The sequence below is a fragment of the Anarhichas minor genome, unplaced genomic scaffold, assembly GCF_050575085.1.
Source record: "Anarhichas minor isolate MPS153535 unplaced genomic scaffold, ASM5057508v1 ptg000003l, whole genome shotgun sequence".
NCBI lineage: Eukaryota > Metazoa > Chordata > Actinopteri > Perciformes > Anarhichadidae > Anarhichas > Anarhichas minor.
This window is the reverse complement of record NW_027466449.1, coordinates 16,199,087-16,224,699: the sequence shown is the minus strand read 5'-3', so window position 1 is coordinate 16,224,699 and position 25,613 is coordinate 16,199,087. Positions and strand designations below refer to the sequence as shown.

Genomic DNA, 25,613 nt, shown 5'->3' with positions numbered 1-25,613 from the left:
TGAAAGTCCAATTATTGTTAATGGCGGGTATTTGTATGTGTATATATATTTAAGTTATTGTTTGCTAACTGTTTACAGTAATATAAAACGTGGGGACTTAAAGTAACTGTCGCTGTTTGTTTCTTCGTGGATGAACAAAGCGGAAGGAGCTGAATTGGGAGGACTGAGGAACATTGTAACGTTAGCTTAACTGTTATCGTCATGTGCCTCCTCTCCGTTATCAACTGACACAAACTGAAACTGAGCAGGAAGCCAACAGCGTGTGTTTGAAATAGCTTCAGTAGCGATGTTAGCTGTCTCAGAGCCACAAACCCACTCCTACTGCACTAACATCGTACTTAATATGACGGAGGAAGAAGTTTAGCTAGTAGATAAACTCGGCGTTCATTCATTCATTCGACCGTTAGAATCTCTGCCAAATAAATCTCCGCTTATCTCATGAAACGGAAATGATTTCGCTAAAACTATCGGCGTTGTCGGCTTTGCTGTTATTAATAATAACCGTTATTCGAGTTGACGGTTCCTCGAAACTGAATATTCCCAAAGTGCTGCTACCGCTCGCCAGAAGTACAAGAATTAACTTCACGTTGGAAACTACTGAAGGTTGCTACAGATGGTGAGTAGAACGCTAAACTGAGGAGGGTGAGCTGAGGCCATGCTTTGTGGAGTAGTGTCATATTACACGGGCTATGTGAGGCCACATGGCACACTTAAACAGTATTACGGTACTACACAGTTCATGGCTCTGTGTGCTAAAACAACTTAACCCTGGATTTCTTTCTCTTAGCTGTTCTTGCGTTCACCTTGTAACACCTCCATGTTTACAGTGAAGCTGAAACCCTCCAAGAGCTATACTGCTACTCCACTTATTTGCATAACCTACATATATATATTTGTTCTGGTCGTATTCATCCAGGTCTTCCACCAGACCAGAGGTAGCCAGCATCCAGGCTGTGGATGAAGAGAGCGGCAGAGGCTGCTCCAGGAGAGCTGTTCTCCAGGCTCTCTCCACCCATCCCTCCAGGCTGACCAGCATCATTCTGGCTGAAGATGTTGGTAAATACATGGTTGCTTAGTAAACACAAGTAGCTACCTCAAGAGTTAGGGAATTAATTTGTGCATATTTGGTCCAGTTGTATGTTTTGTAAGTTCCCTTTTGGGGGGGTAAATGGATCAGTGGACAGAAATATTTCCAGACATGCGTGTATGCTAGGTCCCTAAGTGGAAATACACTGGAAATGATTTTGTCATGTTCAGGTTTTCGTGTTTTTGTTATGCTGAGAATGCACAGTGCTCAGTTGATTTGCTCTCTGAAAAATGCATGTTTTGCGCTATGATCAAGATGGTGCAAAAGCAGAGCATCTGAAGTCAATAGTGCACTTAGATCAGTACTAATAAAATGTTCTTTATCAAATTTTTACGAGCTGAATGAACGATCACTACCACAAATTGTTGTGATTTATTATTGTATAGAGGGGAGTGCACGGCAGCACTCTCCTCTATACAATAATATATATATAATATACGGCAGGTATGGCTTTCACCTTGTACGTCTGTGTGTGTCGTGGGTTTGAGTACTTTGCCAGGTGCTCATATGTCTGTTTGTCTGTGGACAGATTTTGTCAACGCACTAGCCTCACAACCGTGTAACATGCAGTCACGAAACTTTGCAGGTGTGTAGTTGAGATGAAAATGAAGGCCGTGAGCAGCATCACATAAGCCTAGTCTGTTAAGTGTTTTACAAGAATACTTAAAGGATTAATAAAAGCTAGTAGTACTGTAGGTAAAGCCAACGAACGTGGTACAGTATGTAGGGTATAACATTTAAGTACACGGTGTGATATGTGTCTGTGCTCTTATTCCCTTCAGAGTAGGAATTCTAATGGTCATTCTGTTGCACAACACTTTTTTTCATTCTTCCTTCCTCTCTATTGTGTAATGCTGGATGTCATCTGTTGCCGGTGGCACTGTTGGCCAGTCATCGATGGCAGTTGTGAGCATTTACTTTGGAATAAGGAAAATCAGACACATTGGCCTGTACATGTTAAATGTCTCTTAGTACATTAAATAAAGTAGACAAAGTAAGACTATCTGTTCAGATCACAATCGCTGACTTTGAATGTGGCCTAACATCGCTCCACTGGTTTAAAGGTTAACCAAAATGTAATCTGATATAACCTATCGCTCATGCAACGGCCCACTTAGCCGACCAGAAGAGCCACACAATTAGATTTTGACTGTTAACAGTAGAGCGTTGTGCCCGAAGCAGAGGATGCTTCAAAGCTCTCGCTCTCCGTTGCCTTTTCCGCATCAGAGTATGTGCATAAAACATTGTTCCGCTTTGTGCCTCAACAACAAATAATTTTCCTCCTTTTTTTAAATCAGTGTTCCTATTAACCACCAAGCCATTTATTTTTGAGAATTTCTTGGTTTGGTGACAAATACAGTATGTGTTCTGTATATGATGCTTTGCCCCCCCCCATTCATTTGCAGTTACCGGACATGTACTGCGGTGTGACGCCATTGTCGACATCATCAGTGATATCCAGATAGTGTCGACCACCAGAGAGCTGCACCTCGAGGACTCACCACTGGCACTCAAAATCCATGCACTGGACTCTGAAGGTGACATATACTGACTCATCACAGGACTAAGTGGTTGTCATTACATGCTGCTGCTGGTGGTATTGATAGATATCACCCTCAGGCTATTAAGAATAATTTACATCAGTACCTGCAATATTACTCCGTGCTCGTGTTGCAACACGTCCACGCTGTATTGTTTACCTGCTGCTCTAAAGACTTCTCAGAGAAATGACTGAGCTGGCTCTCGGCTGCTACTGTGAGGTGGCTGTGTTAGTTCTGTCCGACTGGTTCCATTTAAGGCAGACACACTTAGTTTAATGAGCTGCAGCTACAGCCCGACTCTTTCTGATGATGGCTCCAGGGCCCGTTGTTGTGTTTTAGTTTGCTTCGGCCCAAAAGTGCATTTGGGATTCTTCAGATGGAGTCGATTGCAAAAAGGGCGGCAAGTATCCTGTAAGGAAATGCCTTTTTGTTTCGTCGCAGCTAATTCGACTGCCGGGAGCTCTCAGACAATTGTGCTCCCGACCCATTATACATTCAAGTATAGTGACCTCGGTCATATAGCACAAGTGGAAAGGTCTATGCAAAGATGTTGTGCTCCTCACCAAAGCTCACATGTGTTTGGATTTAAAGTTGTGAGTTAAAGAAACAGCAGGTCTGACTCTTTTTCCCTTTTTTATGTTGCAGGAAACACCTTCAGCACCCTTGCTGGTCTGGTGTTTGACTGGACCTTAGTGAAAGATGTAGATGTGAATGGATTCTCTGACTCTTACAATTCATTACGGTAGGCTCCCCCCCCCCCCCCCCCGTCTTAATACTGCATTCAAATTCCACCGATAAGTAGTATGATGATACTTCTTTGCTTCTCTTTCTCTGAAATCAAATCACTTTTGAGGTCAGATGCGAGGTGCCATACTGAGTTGAGTCTCAAACGTATGTCCTGATGCGTCTCTTTTCTCTACTGAAGGGTACTTAAATTCTCAGAGTCCACCTACACACCCCCTGGACACATATCTGAAATGGAGCGTGTCGGGAAACAGGGCGATATTATTTTGGTATCTGGACAGAAAACAGGACACGCTAAATTGAAGGCCAAATTAGAAGAGTCATTGTATAAGGTAAGCAAAAGATGCATGTCTTGACTGTTTAAATAATCCACTTTATTTCCACAGTCATGAGTTAGCTTGTGCCGTCTCTCTGTGACAGCTTATGTACTGACAAGCGGGCGTCTAAATTAGCAAAATATTGCATGCTAGTAATGAGTCCTTCTTCCTTATGTATGATGTCACGGCAGTAGTTTTAGCCTCCATTGCTGTCATCAAGCTAACTTTTTACCTGAGAAATTATCCCGATAAGAAAAGGTTATTTTTAGTAATATTATATAGAATATTGAAGAAATAACCAAGAGCCACTTGCCATTTTTAAATGTATATGTTTGAGTTATATATTTATATTATTGAACACTGCAGGCAGCGTGTTGTGGTTTGTTAAGGCGGGAAGCTGAAGCGCTGTTGTTCTGTAACGATGGTAAATGTGCCACAGGATGTGGGCGCCGCAGAAGTCAGACTCTTGATTTTAGAGAACATCCTGCTGAGTCCTGCGTATGACGTCTACCTGCTGGCGAGAACTTCCATCCGATACAAAGTCCTGAAGATACGACAGGGCACGATCACAGGTCTGACTCGGTTTCCTGAGGAGTTAAATCCATTATTTTGACTTTTACGACAGCTACTGTACCGTTTCTGGAGCAAACTCGCAGCCGGTAACGTTCGAGCACCAGTTTAATTCCCGTGTTGTGTTTGTCCAGAGCTCTCGATGCCTTGTGATCAGTATGAACTGCACGTTCAGAACAGTGTGATTGGCACTGATGGAAACCCAGACGTTGCTGTGGCCAGTCTGGATCAAAGCATCTCCACAGTTACAGCAATTCAGCTTGGACACATCAACGTGTTGCTGGATCACAAGAGTATCCTTCTGACAAGTCTCACTCTGTAGCTGTTATTATGATGCTATTCACCTTATTCTGTGCCTGAACCAGGCTGCTTCCTCTTTGCTTCATTTTATAATCTTACTTCCGTTTTAGAGCGGAAGTGCGATTACTTTGCTGAACGTATTTTCATTTTTTATTTGCCACAAACTGTTTATTTGATTTGAATCATTTTTAAGGTGAGAAAGTAACTGTTTAGATTCCCAATATGTGATTAGTTTATCCAAATAACACCTATTTGGAAATTTACACTGATTTCTTTGGAGCTGTGAGAAGCTGGTCGGCATACAAAAAGAAGATCAACAGTGGTTTTGTAATTACTCTCACTGCCCTGCATGTTGATCAGCTGACAGACAGGTTGGTTTAATTCACTCTGGAGGTGAGGTAGTATTTATGAAAATCTGTGCAGACCTCTGTCACCCTTTTGGCAGTGAGAGTAATTACAAAAACACTCTTGACATGTGTCTTTGTATGCCGAGTCCGACTGGAGGGTGTCGCGATACGCTTCGGTTCCTTGTAGAGGATCCATCTATACCAAGAGACATTCCGTGGTTATTAAAAATGTCCTCGGATGTGATTTCAGGCAATTTTCCACACGTGGTCCTCCCAGCCACTGATTGCTGATGGATGTGGTAGTGTCAAACCATCCGATCGCAGCGGTGTTGCTGCTGCATTTTCCCAAATAGCATTCATTGATTACAACGCTACAAGCGCTAAACTGGAAGAACGAATACAGTTGCGTTCGAAGCGGAAGTAAACAAAATGGGAGGGGCAGTATAATGTGAATAATGTACTGTACTTACCAGCGAATCTTGTTTTTCATCTGTGTGGAAGTGGAGAAGTACTAAGAAGTATTCTGCATTTGTCAAAAGTCAAGAAGTTTAGAGCCGCCATCGTCAATGGTCCAATGCTAACTTTCCTTAGCAGCATCTACTTAGGCCTTCGGATGCAAGGAGTGTCTCGCCTGCCCAACAGCACCCTGTACGTGGTTGAACCAGGCTACCTAGGTCTGTTCCTGGCTCTTACTATTGAAAACACGATGGAAGTATTTCATAGTGTTTATGTAAAGATGTAGCTAACCTCTGTTTTCATTGTAATTTCACTTTTAGGTTTCAAAATTCATCCAGGAGACAGCTGGGTTCTGGAGACAGGCAGAGTTTATGATGTCCTCATCGAAGTCTTTGATAAATCCGGCAACAAAATTCACGTGTCTGATGTAAGTGTGCTTCCGTTAAGTCACTGTTATGTGTTAAATCATTTAATTGTACATCTGTATGCATGCTGTATGCAAATGAGTTCATCTGAGATCAAGTCTGGCCTGGTTTGTTTTTATCAGTGGCGTTGCTCAGATAACAGAGTTTTTTGAATTGGAGCTTCCTAGTTCCTATATAGTGGGAAACTAACATCTTTGAAACACATCTGGCAGACATTAGAAAGAGAGATTTAATGCACTTTGAGCCTTCCTTTGTCAACCTATGAGTTTTTTTAGCTAATATTTCAAAACTGATGAGAGAACTGTCACCATTGAAGTTTGAACAAATCAAAATCTTGACAGACATTAAGAAATATCTCCCGAGTCTGTAAAAGTTTGGCGCCCTGCTTCTATTCTCGAGTCCTACAAAGGTAGTTCAATAACCTGCGTGTTTGATTTTCTGCAGAATGTCCGTATTGACACCGGTTTCCCCTCCGAGTACCTGGAGCTCCTGGAGTCTTCTGTGAATGGGTCGTATCATCGGGTCAAAGCGCTCAAAGAAGGCCTGACTCTGATTGATGCAACCCTCAAAGCTGTTGTGGATGAAGTGAGTTTACTTGGAGCGTTGACCTTTTTCAGTCTGAATGAGCTGGAGCGTCATTATTCCGTTTACCTCCTGCTTCTTTTCTTGATCATTTCCTGTTGGCCTCTGCTCTGTTTCAGACTGGAAGGATCCATGCACTCGCCAACCCGGTGCACAATGAACAGGATGTAGAAATCTACAACCCTATAGTTCTTAGTCCCAGTATTCTAACATTTCCATGGCAGCCCAAGGTTGGAGCTTATCAGTACACAATACAGGTAATTAGTCCTTTTCAGGATGAAAACTTGGTGCCTGAATGGGGTTTTAATCTGTCGTTGAGCACATGACACCTTTTTTTAATTTGTTTTTAGCTATTGTTCATATTCATACTTTGCCATAAAGCTCTAAATGAATGTTTTTTTTTTACCACTGAGAGGTGTATTTCTGGTGCATGTAATGACTTCTCTTTCTCTTTCCTGGTGCTTGTGGCAGGCGACAGGAGGAAGTGGAAATTTCAGCTGGTCTTCCTCCAGCACAGCTGTGGCCACAGTGACCGTGAAAGGAGTGATGACAACAGTGAGCGACATCGGCGTCAGTGTCGTTTATGCTCATGATCTACGCAACTCGCTTCACTTTGGCCAGATGAAGGTAAGTTGACCTGTGAAACAACACACCTGTTAAAAAACGAATATGGCCGTATAATAATCCTGATTACTTTGATCACTGGTTTTTATAGTTCATGATAAGTGTCGAACTTTCAGGAAACAAAACTGCACTTCAGCACCTTAACGCACAGTAGTTTGAGTAAAGTGTTCATCCATCACACAATCCACTTATAAATATTTAAGATTAAACATTCAAACTCTCAAAGTGATTACTACAAAAATAGGTCCACGGGATTTACATTTACATTTTCCTCTCATTCCCAGCCCTCCATCTAAATCTCTCTCATCCCTCTTCTTCTCTCAGGTGTATGTGGTCGAGCCCGTCGCCATGGACTTCGCTCCTTGCCCAGTCGAGGCCCGGGTGGGCCTGGTTCTGGACCTGCCCCTCAGGATTTTCGGCCTCCTGGGGGAGGTGGAGAAGGAGCGGGTCATGTTGAGCGACTGCTCCCAATTCGACCTGCATGTTGAGGAGGAGAACCACGGCGTCTTCCAACTGCTACACGGTGAGTGCGGCTGATCTGACGCGGCCGTGTTGTGATGCAGCAACATTTTCATGAACGCGGTATTCTCAGCAGCTGGTCTGCTGTCGTCCCGTGTTGTGGGTGAATTCACTCATGGATTGCAATTATGGATTTGCATTTAGTTAAGGTCGCTAACCAATGGATGCTCATTCAGGGCACTCATTCATTGATCACTCTGTTTAGTGTTAATCAATGTGAGTTATGACTGATCACGACTCTTGTGGCCAATTGAACATGCATGTGATGTGAGCATAAGTGAGGAGGGTAATCATGTTGCTCACTTTTGCTACTGAACATGTTTACTGCCCTACTTACTGAGTGTGTTGTTTGGGGGGGGGGGGGGGGGGGTATTGCAGTAATAATGGTTATAAAAATGTAAATTATTACTGTAATCTTCCTAAACTCTACAATTTCCCATGAAAGCACAAGTGTGAGGAAAACATCAGTTCACACCTTCAACTGCAGTTTGGAAGGAAGAATTGTAGAAACTATATTCTCCTGTAGACAAATCTGTATTAATCGGTTACCCGAACAAACCTAAACTATATGTGCACGATCCTCTCCATCTCCCTCTGAAACTTTTAACGATTTCATGGCTTTCAGATTGTCATTGCAACGTTTTATCTCTTTCAAAGTTCTTCTGTTAGCAAGATTCACAGTTTTTAGTTTTGGAATCTTGTATTATTAATCAGAAGCGTGGGCTGGCACATATAACAATACTTCTCTGTACTCCAGTGTGGTTTAAGAAGGGAAGACAAATGAGTACACCTGAGTGAACTATTGGAGCTATTTGTACATTGTCATAATGCATTCTTGCTCACTCTTTGGCTTCCTCCGACTCTCATTGTCCTGATCCAGGGCGGCTGGCTCCCGGCCAGGAGCACTGCAGTGGGGTGAGAGCCAAGGCCCTGGCCCCTGGCTACACCGTACTCACTGTGAGCTACACCCACGGCAACGTTCATCTCAGTGTCAAGATCACCATCGCTGCCTATCTTCCTCTCAGAGTGAGTCCAACAGTTTATTTGCTCATCTTGAACTTTTAAAACAAATCATTTTGCTCTCTTATTGCATATTTCTCAAGGCCTCCAGAATTAATTTCCTTGTGGATAGTTTTTCGGTTGTTTATTCAATAAAATACTTTACACTTTTTCTTTTGTCCAGGCTGCAGGGTGTAATTATCTTAAACTTTACCTGAAGTCTTTGTTGTGATTTGCTTTTATTCTTTCAACTCACCTCAAAGCACCAATTAGCTTTTTCTCTTTGAAGGAAACAAACTCACTCATGCACATTCATACACACAGACTCTCCTTACAATCAAGGCAGGAATGCGATGATCAGCGGGTATTAAACATCTTCTCCTCCTGGGTTTCCTCTTTGCATTTTAATTAAGCATTGTACACTCGCTACACTGATTTGTTTCCTACACCTGGGCTCCAGCACTGCGCAGTAATAGAAATCACTTCAACTGTTGTGGTACTGATGACGTGTATTATGATGAGTTGACCAGATCTTCTGTCATGAAGCATTCTGTCACTCCTGAACCCCCCCATATCTGTGGTTTTCATGCATATTATATTCAGGTTATCAGTGCAGTAACATGCCGTTTGATGCACCACTGTTGAGGTCATGTTTTTATCATGGGAGTGAGAAGTATTCTTCAAAATAGCGCAGACATTTTTTGTTTCTTCACTTGTTTTGCCTTGGCAGCTAAAGGTTGACCCTATTTAGTTTATTTTCTGTGAAATACTGCGGATTTCAGCTGAACATTTCCCCAGTTAAGTTCCCTTGAACACTAGAATGTCCAAGCAGATATACATAAATACCTGCTTTCCTTTTTTGACTAAGATATCTTTCCCTTTGGTCTCCAAAATGTCCCTCCATGACATTTTGCACATTTATTTTCTGCATTTTTACATTTTGATCCCCCAAATCTGTTGACATTTGTAAAAGCATTTCATTCCGAAAGTGTCCTGCTCCAACATTTCATAATAAGATAATGTTGTTTGGCAGGCGATCGACTCTGTGGCCGTGGTGACTCTGGGATCTTCTAAAGACATGCTGTTTGAGGGCGGGCCCCGGCCGTGGGTTTTAGAGCCCTCAAAGTTCTTCTGTCACTTGAGCGCCGAGGATGAGGCCAGCGTGAGCCTGACTCCGACCGGTCCCTCATCTCACAACTATAACCAGCACTGGGTCAGAGCGACCTGCAGGGCCCTGGGAGAGCAGGTGAGATCTGATGAAACCATATTGGGCCTCCCTCACCACAATCTTCCTACGTCTGTTCTTGTTTATGACAATTGTCCTAACGACATGATCTTAAACCGCAGAATTGTTCTAACGTGTGTTATAATGATGAATACAATCGTTCTCATAAATTGAAGGCTTGAGCCAGTTGATCCTAATTAGCGTAGGTGAACGCCATGCCGACCCCCATAGCAGGGTATGAGACTTCTGGGTCGTGTGCACACACAGAAAAGAAAAGTTAAGAGAGAAATCTGCATGCTTTAAGATATTGTGATCTAGTTTATAATGTACAAATCCTAACTGCATTCAGAGATTGTTTGAAATTAGAGAGAGCAAGTATGACTTTAGGGGAATTGGTTTGTTTAAAACAAGGAATTGAAAGTAAGTGGTTGACTTTGGAAATAACGCTGATTTAAAAAAAAAAAAGCTGTGATTATTAATATTTTGTGTGAAATCTTTGGACATTTGTTTTGTTTTTGTAAACCTTTTGGGTATGATAAGCTTCAGCCTACACCTAAATTGCACGGTTAGATTTCATATCTTCCTACACCTTGAGAATAAATGCAATAGCTTGAAATACTGTCTTTATAATCCACCAATAGTTATTCATGATCGTGTCCTTGCTGCATTACTGTGATGGCTCCCAATAGTTCCGACTGTAGTATTTAGTTGTCCGCTTCAGTTGTCGTCTTGTTTTTCTTCAGGTGCTGGAGGTGATGGTGGGAAACAAGGCCAGCGTGACCAACCCTTATCCTGCCGTGGAGCCGGCGGTGGTGAAGTTTGTGTGCGCCCCTCCGTCTCGCCTCACCCTGGTCCCAGTTTATTCCAGCCCACAGCTGGACCTGACCTGCCCGCTGCTGCAGCAGAACAAACAAGTGGTGTGTATGCGGTCCCTTCACGGGGGGTCAACTAGCTTCACATTGCTGCCTGAAGGCCTTTTACACACTAGAGGCGTGACGAATAAACAACACGGGAGTGCGAACTGCTCACCTGAAAATATTCATACAGGCAGCGATGCAGATTAGTGAGCTGCAACACTATTTCAATAAGGATTCAATTGATTAACGCAGGCAGAGGACCAACTATCCTATTGACCCAGAGCAGATCTATCTGAGCTAAACTGTTGTACAAAGCCTAAGCTACTGTAAGCTATTTTATTGAGTTTCCTGTTAGTGAAATGTAAACACTCTGTGGAACAGAGTATATGTCCCGGGCTTTTATTGTGAAAGGTAATTACGGAAGGAGTGGATCTGGTCTGCGCTGCCTTTGTCGATGTTGAAATGAGGAATAAAGTTTGCTGTCTCGGTTTAGACTACGGAGCCTTTGTGTTGTTGAACACTTTAGTGTACATTGAAGAACTTAAAAAATACGAACACACTTAAGCTCCTGTAAGATTGTTAGGAAGTACCCTTAACTCAATGAATGGAAGCTGAATGTTTGGAAAATGTTTTGATCACGCCACCTTTTTTTCTAGGTACCTGTTTCAAATTACCGTAATCCCATTTTGGACTTGGCTGCTTTTGATCAACAAGGAAGAAAGTTCGACAACTTCAGCTCTCTGAGCATTTTGTGGGAATCGACTATGGTGTCGCTGGCCAGTATTGAACCCACTTTACCCATGGAGCTACAGCTGTTCGAGGATGACAACAAACAGATGAAGCTTCACGGTAAAGCATCGTGACTGGATAGTGGGTTGTCGGCAAAACTTAACTCTTTTTTTTAGGAAAGTAATGAGGCAAAGGCCGGAGAGAAAGCTGAGGCAGGATTTCATTCTAAGACAGCGGGGGCAGACGGGGAATGATGCATTCACTTACTACTGGGAATACATTTTTTGTCTTTGCCGTCTGTTTCTATAGATTAGTGATGACAAAAAGTTTGGATTGTTGTGTGTTTTAATTGCTGTTTTGTTTCTGTTATCCGTGACAGGGCGACAGACGGTTCTTGTCCATCATCAAACAGGCATTGCTGCCATCACGGTGACAGCTCTGGGTTACCAGGTTTTACATCTCGCAGCAGCCAAAGTACCCAGTCCAGTAAGTGACTCCACCACTAAGATGATGTCAAAGTTTCTCATTCCCTTTAAAAAGCAGAAGCAGCTGAACGTTACTCAAAATATCTGTTGATCTGTGAACATTTTGCTCTCAGTCAGATGAATGTCGGGTGAGTTTTGTTTTGATTGACTGAAGATGTGACTGTGAAAGAGATGATGTCTGTTTAAATACATGTGTAGTTTGGAGTCAGTGGGCAGTAATCCTCTTTGAATAAACATGCGCCTACAAGTGATAATTAAGCTTCTTTTGGTCTGCTCCGGCTTCATCTTACTTCCTTTTTCCATTTACACACAGATTTGCCTTCATAATCTGACAAAACCAACATACTGTATTGTATGTTGGTATAATATTTACATTTGTAACCATAACACTAATTCATTTTCAACTCTCCTTCTTCTTCTGTACAGTATGTCATCTTGATGCCTGTCTCAGCCACTCTGGAGCTCCTATTGGTTGAAGATGTGACGGTTTCTCCTGAAATAGTTACCATATACAACCACCCAGATGTGCGGGTAAGGGACACATTGATCAATGCTGAGGCATCACGTACATACCATCTCTTTACCCCTGCAAGCGTAAAAACTGACGGAGACGTGGGCTTGTTTTACTAAAAGTAAAACTGCATTTGATATTTCATCGTCAAGTTTATTACTTTACAAGCAGAGCATAAATGGAAATTGATTGAATCACAACTGAATGAATCCAAACGTTGGTAATCATTGCTCCGGGCACCGTGGAGTCTTATGTCCCTCCTCCCTCAGTGGGCCTCCCTCTCCTAATCCTGTGTGATATAGGAGCTGTGTTTGGCAGGTGTGGGGGTTAAATAACGGCTAGTGACCTGTGTAAGAGGATTTTAAAGAGCGAGGGTGGTCAGAGGTCCCCTTTGATGTCTCATGCAAGGCTATGGCTGTCAGGAAAAAGAAATGACAGTGAACTGGGGCGGTTTTCTGAATCTCCCAACAATATGTAATCATTTTAGTCTTCAAATGATTTTCTACTTTGTCACAAGGAATTCATTGTGTTTCGTTTTCCAGGCGAACTTGGCCCTGCGAGAAGGATCCGGGCACTTTTTTGTCAACACCAGTGTTAAAGGGATAGCGAACGTGGTATTCCAGGAGGCCCAACGAACAGCTCAGGTAAGACGCAACATCTGGACGAGGGTTACAAAGGGCCGTGACATTTCTGGTCAATTTCCGAAAGATTTTCAAGGGATGTCAAGCTTGGGAACTTCTGAGTTTTTGCACAGTTTCAATATAAACTGGTACCTTCTTGAATAGTGAACTTATTTGGGGGGGAAATAGTGCGAGAGCAAATGCTAGTTTCTGCTAGCTAAAGCTTTTCTTTTTTTAAACAGTGGTTCACTTTAAACCCCAGGTTTGCACACCGCCCACACTGTAGGCCTCACATTTTCAAAGTACCGTTAGCCAAGCTAGCTAGCTAGCTAACTCACGCGACACATTTCAGACTGTATGTATTTCACAAATAAGTCAAGTAAATTTTATTTAGATAGCCCAATATCACAAATCCCCTCAAGGGGCTTTACAATCTGTACAGTTTACGATACCTTTTGTCTTTATACCTTCGATTCGGGTAAGATTAAAACTGTGTTCACGGGAACACATAATTATGATATTGTACATCATACTAAGGATTTCCAGTGAATCCATAAAGGTCTACTTTAATTCATAAACCAATCGGGATTATGGATTAAAGTGCACCACTACTCAAAACTTCTCCATTGATTCTGAGTTGAATGATCCCTTTGATTTGCTGTGTGTTTCCAGGTCTCTCCCGTACACCCAGGGGAGGTGACGGTGATGGTTCATGACCTTTGTCTGGCATTTCCAGCACCTGCCAAAGCCACAGTGCACGTTTCTAACATCCTGGAGGTTTACGTGAGAGTCGTTGACAAGGTGAGTTTCAGGGCCCGTTTCCACAGCTGGATTCGATGATCCCTATTATCAGTATCACACATTCCTAAAATGATGTCTAAACACTATGATCGTCTGCTTCTAGCACATCCCTTCCCAATTTTCATAAAAGCCTGTCTTGAGTTAGCATCATTCGCTTTGCCCTGCCTGTGAACCAAAAGGACTATTTCCCTAATGGATGATGCCATTCGTCTGCATTACAGGTGGAGATTGGCAAATCTGTGAAAGCTTATGTCAGAGTCTTGGACGATAATAAGAAGCCCTTCCCAGCCAGCTATTTCCGTTTCATGAATCTTAAACTCAAGGCAGCTTCTGCAATCGTCTCTCTAAAGTAAGTATTGTGAAACCTGTTGTTTGGGTTGAGGATGTAGGAACTTGCGGGGCTTCATGTACAATCCTAAATGTGTTTTTTGTTCTTTTGCAGAATATTAGTGGAGTCCACTGAAATTGATACAGCTGTTTTCGTGGTGAAAGGTGCTTCTATTGGTCAGACCGCGCTATCAGCTGTTGTAGTGGATAAAAATGGGAGAAAAATTGCATCTGCACCTCAGCAAATTGAGGTATAATAATTCAGTGTGAACTTCTAAAATGTCAATTCCAAGTTTGACTCTTGCATACACATGTTTATATAACGTGTTTTTCTTCTTTTTACTTTTAGGTATTCCCACCGTTCAAACTCATCCCAAGGAAAATTACCCTGCTAATTGGAGCAATGCTGCAAGTATGTATAATATTGATGCTTAAGCTTTGTCTGGAAACAGCTGGCCTCAGTTCGTCTTGCCAGAAGAGTTCATCTGGTCCTCGGTTTATCTTCCAAAAGAGCTTCCTGCCAGAAATCTTCTGGAAGATAATTTTAGCCTAATAGCTCTTGGTTTAAACATCCAGCTCGCCTTTCATTTTCCTCAACTTGTGCGTTAATTTGAGAGCATTTACCATCCATCCAAGAGGCCTCCTAACTGCTGATCATTAAACTCAGTAATACACATGCACTGCACGTTACTCGTGTCAGATATCCACCAGTACTTTTAATACATAAAGGATAACGTCTTTCAGCACATTATTATCAGACCTTGTATTGATGAAAGCTGTTGTCTTAACTGTCAGTGTGTCAAGATCAGTCATGTAAGAGTCATGCTCATTTCTTTCTTCTTTTCCTTCCTGCCGTCCTCTATAGATCACATCTGAGGGTGGCCCTCAGCCTCAGTCCAATATCCTTTTCTCTATTTCCAATGAGGACGTAGCTTCTGTTAATGGCATTGGCCACGTCAGGGGTGCTACCATTGGTAACGTCACTGTGACTGGACTGGTCCAGGCTGTTGATGCCGAGACTGGGAAACTAGTCGTTGTGTCTCAGGTAAATATGTAGATATAGTAATGTGGACTAGCGTATCGCCCAGTTAGATTTTACAATAAAATGCTTATTATCATGTGTCCACAGGATCAAGTAGAAGTTGAGGTTGTGCGATTGACGGCCATTCGAATCAGAGCACCTATCACAAGAATGAAGACAAGGGCACAGGTCGGAATATTTTGTAGAAAATGACCCCAAACCTAAGAATTCCTTCTTACAGTAGCACTGCAATTAACTGTAAGACAGTTAATTGAGTTCTCTCTATGGGCAATATTGTACTCACTAACCGCCTTCTCTTTTCCTTTTCTAGATGCCCGTATATGTGATGGGTCTGACTAATAGTCAAACACCCTTCTCCTTTGGCAATGCTGTGCCTGGCCTCACCTTCACCTGGTCTACCACCAAGAGAGACATTCTGGATGTCCAGCCAAGACACATTGAGGTACCCTGCTCTTGATTGTTTCTTTTGATATCGCATGCAGTTTCTGCCCTTGAACCGATTCTATTTTTGTCTCATGGTGTCCCTTTGATCCTTTTATCAGATTGATTTAAGATGTGCTGTCCCAGCATTGCATTATGATTAAAAATAAACAGAATCTGCCTCGTCTCCGCTTCCTTGTCAGCCCCTGCCTTGTTCCTGCTTCCTCGTCACTGTTGCCCTTTTATTTAATTTGCCGCTGCTATTTTTGCCGTCGTCATATTGGCGCCTGTCTCCTTCAGGCTAACGTGGAGCTGCAGTCGGAGCACAACTTTGGCATGAGGGTGACTGGAAGAACGAGAGGGCGCACGGGGCTGAAGGTGGTGCTCAGAGTTACTGACCCCAATGCTGGGCAGCTAGTGGGGGATCTACAGGAGCTGAAGGATGAGATCCAGATCCAGGTACAGCACTGTGGCTACATCTCCTGAAAACAGGCATCGCTCTAAACATTGTATCTCTGTGTCCTGAGCACCAGACTTATACATACTGTATGTGCAGATATTTCATAAAGACCACTGTTATGGACTGCGTTGCATAACATGACCGTGTCCCCCTGCTGCTTTGTTAACTATGTGAAGCGATAAGACTGCAGATTAGTCGGAGCTGAATGCATCCAGCTTCAAACTGCATTAAACTATGACATGTCTCGTGTCCCTAAACACCAAAGAACGATTAAAGCCCTCTTTTTAATTGAAGTTTCAACATTTTGCTTTGATCAAGGTCTATGACAAGCTACACATGCTTAATCCTGAAGTAGAGGCTGGGGAGTTACTGATGGCTCCAAACTCAGCCCTCAAACTCCAAACTAGCAGGTGAGTAACAAGTGCCTGCACAGTAGCTTCTGTCTACTCTAAAAGCATGTGGATTTCCCCAACAAGTTTCATCGCAGAATAACCTGAAACCTTTGCATAACTTGATGCCATTGTGTCTCTGCATGTCTCACAGGGACGGTGTGGGGGCTCTCTCTTACCGGATGCTGGATTGCCCCGACCAGGTTGTCATCGCTCAAGTGGATGATAAGGGCTTCCTCTTCTCTGGCTCTCTTACTGGCATCTCCTCTCTGCTGATCACCTCGCAAGAGTCCTTTGGTGTCAATCAAACCGTCCTCCTCGCTTTGAAGGTCCGTTTGAGAGCCGCTGCCTGAAGCGTGTTTCAGATTTTAGGTTTTAAAAGCGGTATCTTCTGGGTAGTCAAAGTGAAGTCGATTTCAAGAACACCAATGGATGTTTGGAGAACAATAGTTGTCTTAATATCGGAGACATTCACATGTATGTTTGTGATTTCTTTTGTTTTCCAGTTTTATATAGAATTCTTCCATTTTCTGTTATTTTTTCATATGTTCTGACTTAGCAAAAATATATAAGGCATATTCTGATATCCTATATTTTTATGTTGAAGTAATACTAGGCAATCATTTGTCTTAGTTTGCCCCACATGTCATCAAAGTCAAATATAATGGTAAAATGATTTAAGAATTTGATGAAAAGGGAGTTCAATTGTACTTTGAACCGTTGCATAGCCTCTGATTTGACTTAAGACAAGCAGGACAATAACGTTTCCGGGCAAAATACATAGTTATTGGGCGATCCTGTTCTATGTAAACCAATGGTCTTAACAGTAGTACTGACCCTTGAAATGACAGTTGACATTGTCCCTGCACTTACTGAGTGTGACTCTGGTTCTTCCCTTCATTCCTCAGGTGGTGCCTGTGTCCTATGTGCGCTTCAGTACCAGTCCGGTGCTCTACACGCACACCAGGGAGAGCCTGAAAGCCTTGCCCCTGGGCACAGTGCTCACCTTCACTGTCCACTTTCATGCCAGCACGGGAGAAGCCCTACACAGCTCCAACTCCCACCTCACGTTTTCCACAAACAGGTCTGTTAACACACACTCTATAGCTACTTTAACACTCAGTATGTTTCTGTTATTAACCTTCATAATTCATCCATTCATAAACGGTGAGGCTCAATGAGTGACACATGACTTCTAGACGGGCAGAGGGGGGAGGACGATATGTTTTGCGATTTGCTTAGTGCTCCAAAGTTGAAAATGTATTTATATATATATATATCTCGATCAACAACTAACTATAGTCTTTATACTTCTATCAATATCTGTAGAGTATAACCAGGGTAGTAGAGGACATGGCAGGCTGCACTAGCAGTTCACCACATTTATTTACTGGGCTGTTCCTTCAACCTCATTTCAGATGGAGTTGTTTCCACCCGAGTGAGTGCTAAATGAATGGGAGGAGTGTTGGGCAGGGCGGAGCACTGCTGCCCTCCCGATGAGGGACTCCCTCATCTGTCTGCACAATAAATTGATTCTATTACCTTGTTCTCCAGGTGCTGACAGACAATTTTGGGGTAAAAAGTGTAAAAGTCAGAGTGGTAAAGTAGCCGTGGGACTAAAGGGGCTGGTCTGTGATTAGATCCCACTCTTCAAGGAGCCCATTGGATTTTACTGCTATCTGAGGGGGAAGCAGTTTGGCCCTATTTGTTCAGAACAGATTCTTTGGAGACGGAAGCAAAAAGCAAAACATTCCTTCAGGGGAAAAAATATAAATATATAGGAGGTTGTAATTGCAATAAGCAGTAAAAAAAACACCACTAAACTAAGAATGTGAGACCGTTTTTTACAAAGCATGCCAAATAGTAATAGTATAGTAAGCTCTCTAATAACGACAGTGCTATCTATGTTTGCAAATAAGTTCCTTGGAGCGACCGTTAAGGAGCGCGGGAATGAATAAAGGTTGTAGATGCGAGGACTCGAGGGGTTGAGCACGAGAGGACGAACGGAGGGTCAAATGGAGATAAATGACGGGCCCGAGGGTGTCGCAGAGAAATTAGGTGTAGTCTTTGTTCCTGAAGCTACAATAACTTCCTATCAGCCCATATTTGACGTCTCTTAATGAATTGTATTAGAGGACAGGTTGATGAATAATAATTCATCCTGTACCTCTGTTCTGACCTGCAGAGATGACTTGGTGCAGGTGGGGGTGGGGCCCGGTAACCACACTCTGACGGTGAGGACGATCAACGTGGGCCTCACTCTTCTTGCTGTGTGGGACAGTGAGAACGTGGGTGTGGCCGACTACGTTCCGCTTCCTGTCGGGCACGCCATTCACCCGGATGAGGCCCACAGACTGGTGGTGGGGGATGTGGTCTGCTTCACTGCCCAGTTAACCAGCCCAGATGGTGAGAGACGTGCTGATCTGTGTAAATGTCTAATTGATCAGAAATTAACAATTTTGACCAGAAAGACGTTTAGAAGGTTCATACTATCTGCTTTTTTTGTTCCTCAACAATCTTCATGCAGTTAAATGTTATTGTATTTCTTCACTGTGATTAAGTGGAATCACAATATGTCTGGTGCTGCATTTTATTGAATTTTCTTTTAAGTATTAGGAACCTATTTATCCTAAGTGCATTTTGATTTTAGTCGAGATCTTTACCTTTTATTAGCCTGCATATTCTTTATATTAAAGCTGGACATATCTTCCCGTCCCTGCAGGTGTTCATGGGACTTGGAGCTCCTCGGCTAATGGCGTTCTTCAGGTGGACCCTAAAAGTGGTGCAGCAGTAGCCAGAGACTCTGGGACAGTTACCGTGTACTACGAGATACCTGGTGTTTTGAAGACGTACAGAGAGGTATGTTATATGTAGGCTGCACTTACTATCATAGCCGCCATGCTTCACTGACGGACCGTTTCCCTTTTTGTAATGACGACTGTGATGAATGAGCTACAAGAAACGTGTTGTAATTATGCACACGGCACGCCTCTCTGGTTTCTTTACGTCTACTGTCGACATCTCTGTTCTTCTCCACCAGTGCATCAGTCCTTCAGCAATATATCATAAGAACAGAAATACAACAGCTGTATAGTATATCCATCATCACCTTTCAGTAACGCATTGTTTCTGCCTAATTACGGCTGTTGATTCTCATACATGATGGAGTGTGGAAGGGATTAATGGGCTCTATCCGGTCATGCTCCTGAGCTGAATGTTACGTACTATTCTATATGAATATTTCCAATTAGCAGAACAAGTGATGTGATTTGGTGCACGGTGTTTTATCTCAGACAGAAAGGTGCTGACAAGCCTTCTAACGAAATGAACTGAATGAAGGTGTAGCCGTAATGTCACGTTAAACACTCGGCTGTTTTTAATTAGTTTAGTTTCACTGTCTGGTGTGATTGATGTAAACAGTTAGTTGTGGATGTATTGTGATTCATTCGAGCACACACCTGAATCCTCTGAGGATTTATTGGCTCTTTTCTCTCTCTCCGTATGGTTCTGTAGGTGGTCGTTGAAGCAGCGACACAGACGGCTGCTACGGCGCAGGCGACACCTGTGAGGATCGGCAAGGAAACAAAAGCCCTGCTCTCGACCAGAGGGAGCGGAAGCAACCTCATCGGTACTGAACCGACTCTGTTTCAGGGAAACGTGTTAAAAGAGAAGTTGAGGATTTTAGGAAATTCACTTAATTTGCTTTCTTGCTGAGAGTTACATGAGAAGATTCTTACGTCCGTATTGTAAATAAGAAGCTTCAGCTTGTTAGCTTAGCTTAGCACAAAGACTGGAAGAAGAGGGAGAGCCAGCTAGTCTGTCTCTGTCCAACGGTGATAAAGTCCACCTACCAGCCCCCCCAAAGCTCCGTGTTCAACACGATATATCTTGTTTGTTTAATCTGTACAGAAACCAAAGTGGAAAATCGAACAAACAAGATACAAAGTGTTAATTCGTGAGATTTAGAGGTGTTTTGTTACCTTTGGATAGTGCCAGGTTAGCGGTTTCCACCCTTTTCCAGTCTTTGTGCTAAGCTAAGCTAACCGGCTGGCTAGCTTCATGTTTCATAGATATGAGATTGGTATCAATCTTTTCATCTATCTCTTCAACTGTTGACTTGATTTCATAATGAAGCAGAGAGGGGTGTGTGTCTGATGCCGGTGTGCTCTACCATGCAGGAACCTGCTCCTCTGCCCAGACTGAAGCTCTCTCACAGCTGCAGCCAGAAACCTCTGTCAGCTGCCATCTCAGCTTCACCAGTGATGCGATTGACTTCCCCGCTAATGACGTCTTCAAAGCACACACCAGCTTTGACTCCAGCATCGGTGAGGTGGATCTGAATTCAGACCAGAGAGTACATTCATGGTCAAAGAAGCAGAGAGTCTTTTATATATTTGTGTAAAGGCTGTGAGCAGTCGCACATCATTTGGCAGTATTGAATCATGTCGTTATGTTCAGATCCAGTGCATTTGGCTTTATTTACTCCTGCAGCACTGATGGGATTGGATTTATATGACTCGTGTTAATTTGGGCGTCCTAGCAGGATTCAATCCTGTAGCTTTAATTTTGGTCTTGGGGCTGTCCTTCCTTTTTACATTTAGATCACGGACTGTACATTTTGAAGGCGTTGGTTGAAAACTACATCGTAGCACCTCTTAATTAACTGTCCATGCTTAAACATTTTCTTATTTTTTTGACATTCACATCATTTTCGACCTTTTTAGGAGTGTTCCAAAATAAAATGACTCTGAAATCCAACCTGGGTGCACAGTTTATGTGTACGCTCTGCATTACTGGCAGGAAAACACAATTTACAAGAGCAGAATCGATATCTGCGTTGCCCGTGGAATGAGTTTAGCCGGGACTATAAAAGGTGTCCAGGTGATGTATTGAACCGAGGAGACTCCCTGTTGCCTGAAAGCACTGCTCTAATTGTGTTTGGAGTTTGGCACTTCACCCCAGTTGTTGCCTTAGCTCTGATGGGATTCACTGTGTGTGTATACAAGGCTGTAACCACTGAGCTGGATCGCACTGAGGTCCTAATGGAAGCATTTGGTTGTGAAATGACCCTCCCTGGCAGTGTCCACGTTGACACTATGGATCACACACTGTGAGATCCATAGTCATTCTCATATATTTTTACATGTTTCATTTGTTCTGTTCATGGTAGCGCACAATAACGGGAAGAGATAATGATTCACATCCCTTATTACACATTTCATGAGCACAAAAAGAAAAACAACGTATTTTACCTGCCATTTCTTGTCCCAAATGCACACATCAATAATTCATCTTGAGTCATCACTTCCACCTCTGTGAATTCTTGCCCCAGGCTCCTACACATGCTCCATAACATTGCAGCCAATGACGGACCAACAGACCCGTGTGCTCAGCATGTCCATGGCCAACCTGCTGGTGAGGGCCGGCCTGGAGGGCAGCGTCTTCTCCGGGGAACAAGACAGCGCCAGGCTGCCCATAGAGCCGGGCCTCTACTCCGACCAGACGGAGCTGCTGCTCTCAAACCTGCACCCGTCAGCTGAACTCACCGTCTACGGCCCCGCTGCTGCCCTGTCCAACACGGAGGTCAGGCCAAGCGATCGCTTCTAGTAGAACATCTAAGAACAAAGTATATATAGTATGTGTATAACACTTTTCCACACCTGTTTAGGTGGTGTCTGCTTCTCCCAACATTGCTGTCCAAGAGAGTGAAGTGCACCAAGGCTTCCCCAGTTTCTCAAAGTACACCATCAGCGCCGTGGACCCTCAGGCAGCGGTCTCTACCTCCGTCTCCATAAGCAGCACCTCGATCGGCCTGCGTATCGTCATCCCAGTCTCTTTGATCCAAGTGGCTGATCCCAACGCTGCCAAGCTAGGTGAGATATCCTTTCAGTGCAAATGACAAGGCACTGGGCCTCAAGCCTCAAGCCTGTGTTGCTTTAAGAATACTGAATGTGTAAGTGAGGTCACAGGAAAGGTTGTCGGCTGTCACCTTTTCAACAGAAATAAGTTTGGAAAAAATCTGAAATAATGCATTATCGCTCCCAAGTCATTTCAATGCAAGCCACGTAGCCGAATCCGAAAAAGAATCATTCCTGGTGCCTCCAGTAATACAGCCTGAGTCTTTATCCACAAGCTTTCCATCCATGGTATACTATTCTAACTTCTCTGTCACATCACTTCTCAGAGGGTTTGTTGTCCTGATTAATCGTTCAGCATTGCTCTCTAGTTTTTTTCCTCATTTTAAGTTGGCAAAGATATCAACATCAGTAGTATTTTACTGAGGACAACGGGGCATCCACTGGTTATTCTAGGAACGTCCTGCTGCACTTATACACTGATGATTTCATCTGTGACTAGATGATTTCAGATCATATATCAGAAATAAAGAATGTCCCTTATGTTTGTCACAGTAGTTTGAATTTCGATTAAAAAGTGACGGCCCTAAAAAGTAGTCATGAAATAGAGAAAAGGGGAACATGTGTATTGTCATAACTTCAGAATTTAGCTATTTTTCTGCGTTGAGTTCTTTTGACAACAGGTAAAACTCTGTGTATCAGCTGACATTAAAGAGTGAGTCGTATGTTCTCAGCGCTTTGAAGAGGTTTTGACGGCTTGTTATCTCCTCTCTCTCTCCCTCCCTCCCTCCCTCCCTCCCCCTCTCTCTCTCTCTCTCTCTCTCTCTCTCTCTCTCTCAGCAGCTGCTCCTCCAGTTGTTTTCACTGAGGGGGGCCACTCCCTGCACAGCTTTATCAACTGCTACCAGATGATGTTCTTCACCCTGTTCGCTCTGCTGGCCGCTACAGCCATCATCATCATCGGTGGGTCACCTCACTACTGTAGGAAATGCATGTTCATGCATGTTCTTTTATATATATTTGAAACTGAATGCCTCCAACTTTGCTTGGTCAGCTTTGTCTTTCATGACAAAAGGAATGAAACAAGTCCCTTCAAGAATGAAGTATTGTCATAATATGACAAGTCTGTCTTCATCCGTGGCGCTCACAACTTGAAGCACCTAGAAGTTGTGAAGGAATTGTGTTATTCCCAAGAGTTTAAATACTGAGCTCTTCAGACACTTTGATGATTTGTTTTTGAAATGTGTTTGTGTTTTTATCCCCTGCAGTCCTCCACACTGTGTTCAGCCCAAGGGAACAAACGTATCACCCCGCCTTCATGCAGAGGACGCCGCCGCCCGTCTCAGGTAGGACACGTCACTGTGACGCTACGGCTGTAAAGCAAATAAAGAAACCTCAAATAGATTTGCTCGCCCATTGTTATTTAAAGCTCATTTGGATGTTAAAAGAATTAAGGCATTGCATCAGTCCTCAAGTCTCTGGGGTACATCGTGAATGTCTCTGCCGCGCTGTTTGATATCACGATTTACAGCCAGAGCTCCGGCTGCTTCAGTATGTTTGGTAGAGATCTACGTTACGGTTACTAATGAGGCTGCTCATTTGTGGAAGTGGTCTCTTTTTAAACTCTGGCGTATTTGAACAGCCTCAACTGCTCCACTTATTTCTTGTTTGTATTATTTTCTCTTTCTGCTACGGACGCTCTATTTATTACTCTATATTATACGTGGCTGTTTTTCAGGTTTGGACTCTCCAGTAATGAATTCCTTCAACCGCACGATACAACCGAACAGCAGCCCCAGGTCGCGTCTCTACTCTCCAGACTACAAGTCCTGATAAAGCTCTGTTCTTCAGAAGCAGACCACCACAGGCCGTCAGTGCATTTTGAATGTGCCTCTGTCCCTCAGTGCGAATGCTGAGGGATGTGACTGCGAAGTCTCAGCTTCACTCAGTTGTGCTCACGCGTTGGTACAGATGCTTCAAAGGAACTTCATTTTCAGAATAGCGGATCAGTTAAGAGCTGAGAGATGTCAACGGAGCTGTTTTCTCTTTGTGTGTATATTTTTGTGTGTGGAAACATTTGTCTTTTTTTTGTGGTTTTCCATAGAAATGGCTTTTATACGAAACTGCTCTGTTTATTAACTGACATATTTTGGAGAGAAAAAAACAAACCACTAGTTTGTGCTTTAAATAAGGTTGCTTTGTGTGTTTGTTCACCCATTACTTGTGTGCTACTTAATATATTTAATGCGAAATCTGGTACCTCAGGAGGTCCATGTACAACACAAAACTTTAACTTGAAACTGTTTATTTTTCTGAGCGGGAAACATACTTTTGTTTTGTTGTAGCCGATACATTTTGTGAAGTGAAAGCCGTCCACCTCGTAGATGAAGAACCCTTCAAATGTGCATAACCCTAACTGAGAACAGGTTGGTTTATTATTGTTCTGGGCATTTCTTTACGTAACATTACTGTTTTATTTTGAGCCATAATGCATGCAGCTCCAGCTTGAGTCATTACTGTGAACCAGCTGGGGAATGTGAACCATCATTCAGCTTTTATCCCAGCGTTGCTTCAGCGCAGAAGAAATGTGACCCGGTGTCATTTCTGAGATGTGATGTTTCTCTTCCACATTTGTTTTTACCCGAACACATTTCCGGGAGGAGATTCGTGCAGCACTGTGCGTCTGCAGAGAGAGTGTGATATTTTTGTATTCAACAAGGAATCGTATTTATGTTAGCTAGTGAAATTCAGTTTTACTTTAAGATGAGTACGTGATGATCAAATGGTTTCAGTGCTGTTCTTTTTGTCATGCTTTACAACCATATCTGAACAGCTTTCAGCACATAATGAAGATGTGCAAGTTTGTTTGCTTGTGTGATTATGCTCTTGCCTTTTGCTAATTAAAGTTTGTACTTATCACGTTCAGCGCCGGTCTTGTGATTATTCATCGGAAAAGTTTATAACTCTAACTTGAACCGTTAAAATAACACTTAACAAACATCAAACATCTTCCCACCGCCGGACAGGAAGCATCTTTTAGTTTTTCTGAATAACTTGAAATACAGATGTAGATCCAGTCTGAATTAAATACTCTAGCTTCGCTTCAACTTGCAACACTGAATCTGTCACTCACACCCACTCAACCTGCAATTTTTCAACGTATCCGTGAATTAATTTTCTGCATCAGCGCCGTTTCATTTATCTCGTCTGTGATGCACTTTATTTTCCTCCTTGTTGACATCTAATCCATCTCTTATTCAATATAAATTTTTTTCTGAAGTTTTCACAGTTTCATTGTTGACTATTTCTTACTCTGGTTTATTGTGTGTATGTGAAAAAAACAGATGTAACTGCTCAGTAGAGGCATCTTAAGAAAACTGA

General features: G+C 42.9%; 1 protein-coding gene across 2 annotated transcripts; it reads left to right on the top strand.

Annotated features, from left to right (window-relative positions):
* The first annotated feature begins 5 nt into the window (after positions 1-5).
* Positions 6-25,157, top strand: nup210 (nucleoporin 210). Of its 2 annotated transcripts, none has more exons than XM_076099830.1 (40): positions 6-616; positions 917-1,056; positions 2,494-2,625; positions 3,274-3,370; positions 3,554-3,704; positions 4,129-4,261; positions 4,394-4,552; positions 5,512-5,580; positions 5,683-5,789; positions 6,232-6,372; positions 6,489-6,626; positions 6,841-6,996; positions 7,318-7,516; positions 8,393-8,538; positions 9,545-9,757; positions 10,480-10,653; positions 11,250-11,442; positions 11,702-11,808; positions 12,234-12,338; positions 12,861-12,962; positions 13,611-13,739; positions 13,961-14,088; positions 14,182-14,317; positions 14,416-14,478; positions 14,932-15,111; positions 15,196-15,276; positions 15,419-15,550; positions 15,829-15,987; positions 16,307-16,398; positions 16,532-16,706; positions 17,286-17,461; positions 18,563-18,783; positions 19,100-19,236; positions 19,891-20,005; positions 20,556-20,702; positions 21,710-21,960; positions 22,046-22,250; positions 23,076-23,195; positions 23,501-23,578; positions 23,971-25,157. In XM_076099830.1, the coding sequence occupies exons 1-40, from the start codon at positions 450-452 to the stop codon at positions 24,063-24,065; spliced, it is 5,649 nt and encodes a 1,882-aa protein (XP_075955945.1). In that variant the 5' UTR covers positions 6-449; the 3' UTR covers positions 24,066-25,157. The 2 variants fall into 2 exon arrangements, with proteins under 2 accessions (XP_075955945.1, XP_075955942.1); XM_076099827.1 differs by having other exon boundaries at positions 23,073-23,195.
* Positions 25,158-25,613: the final 456 nt, after the last annotated feature.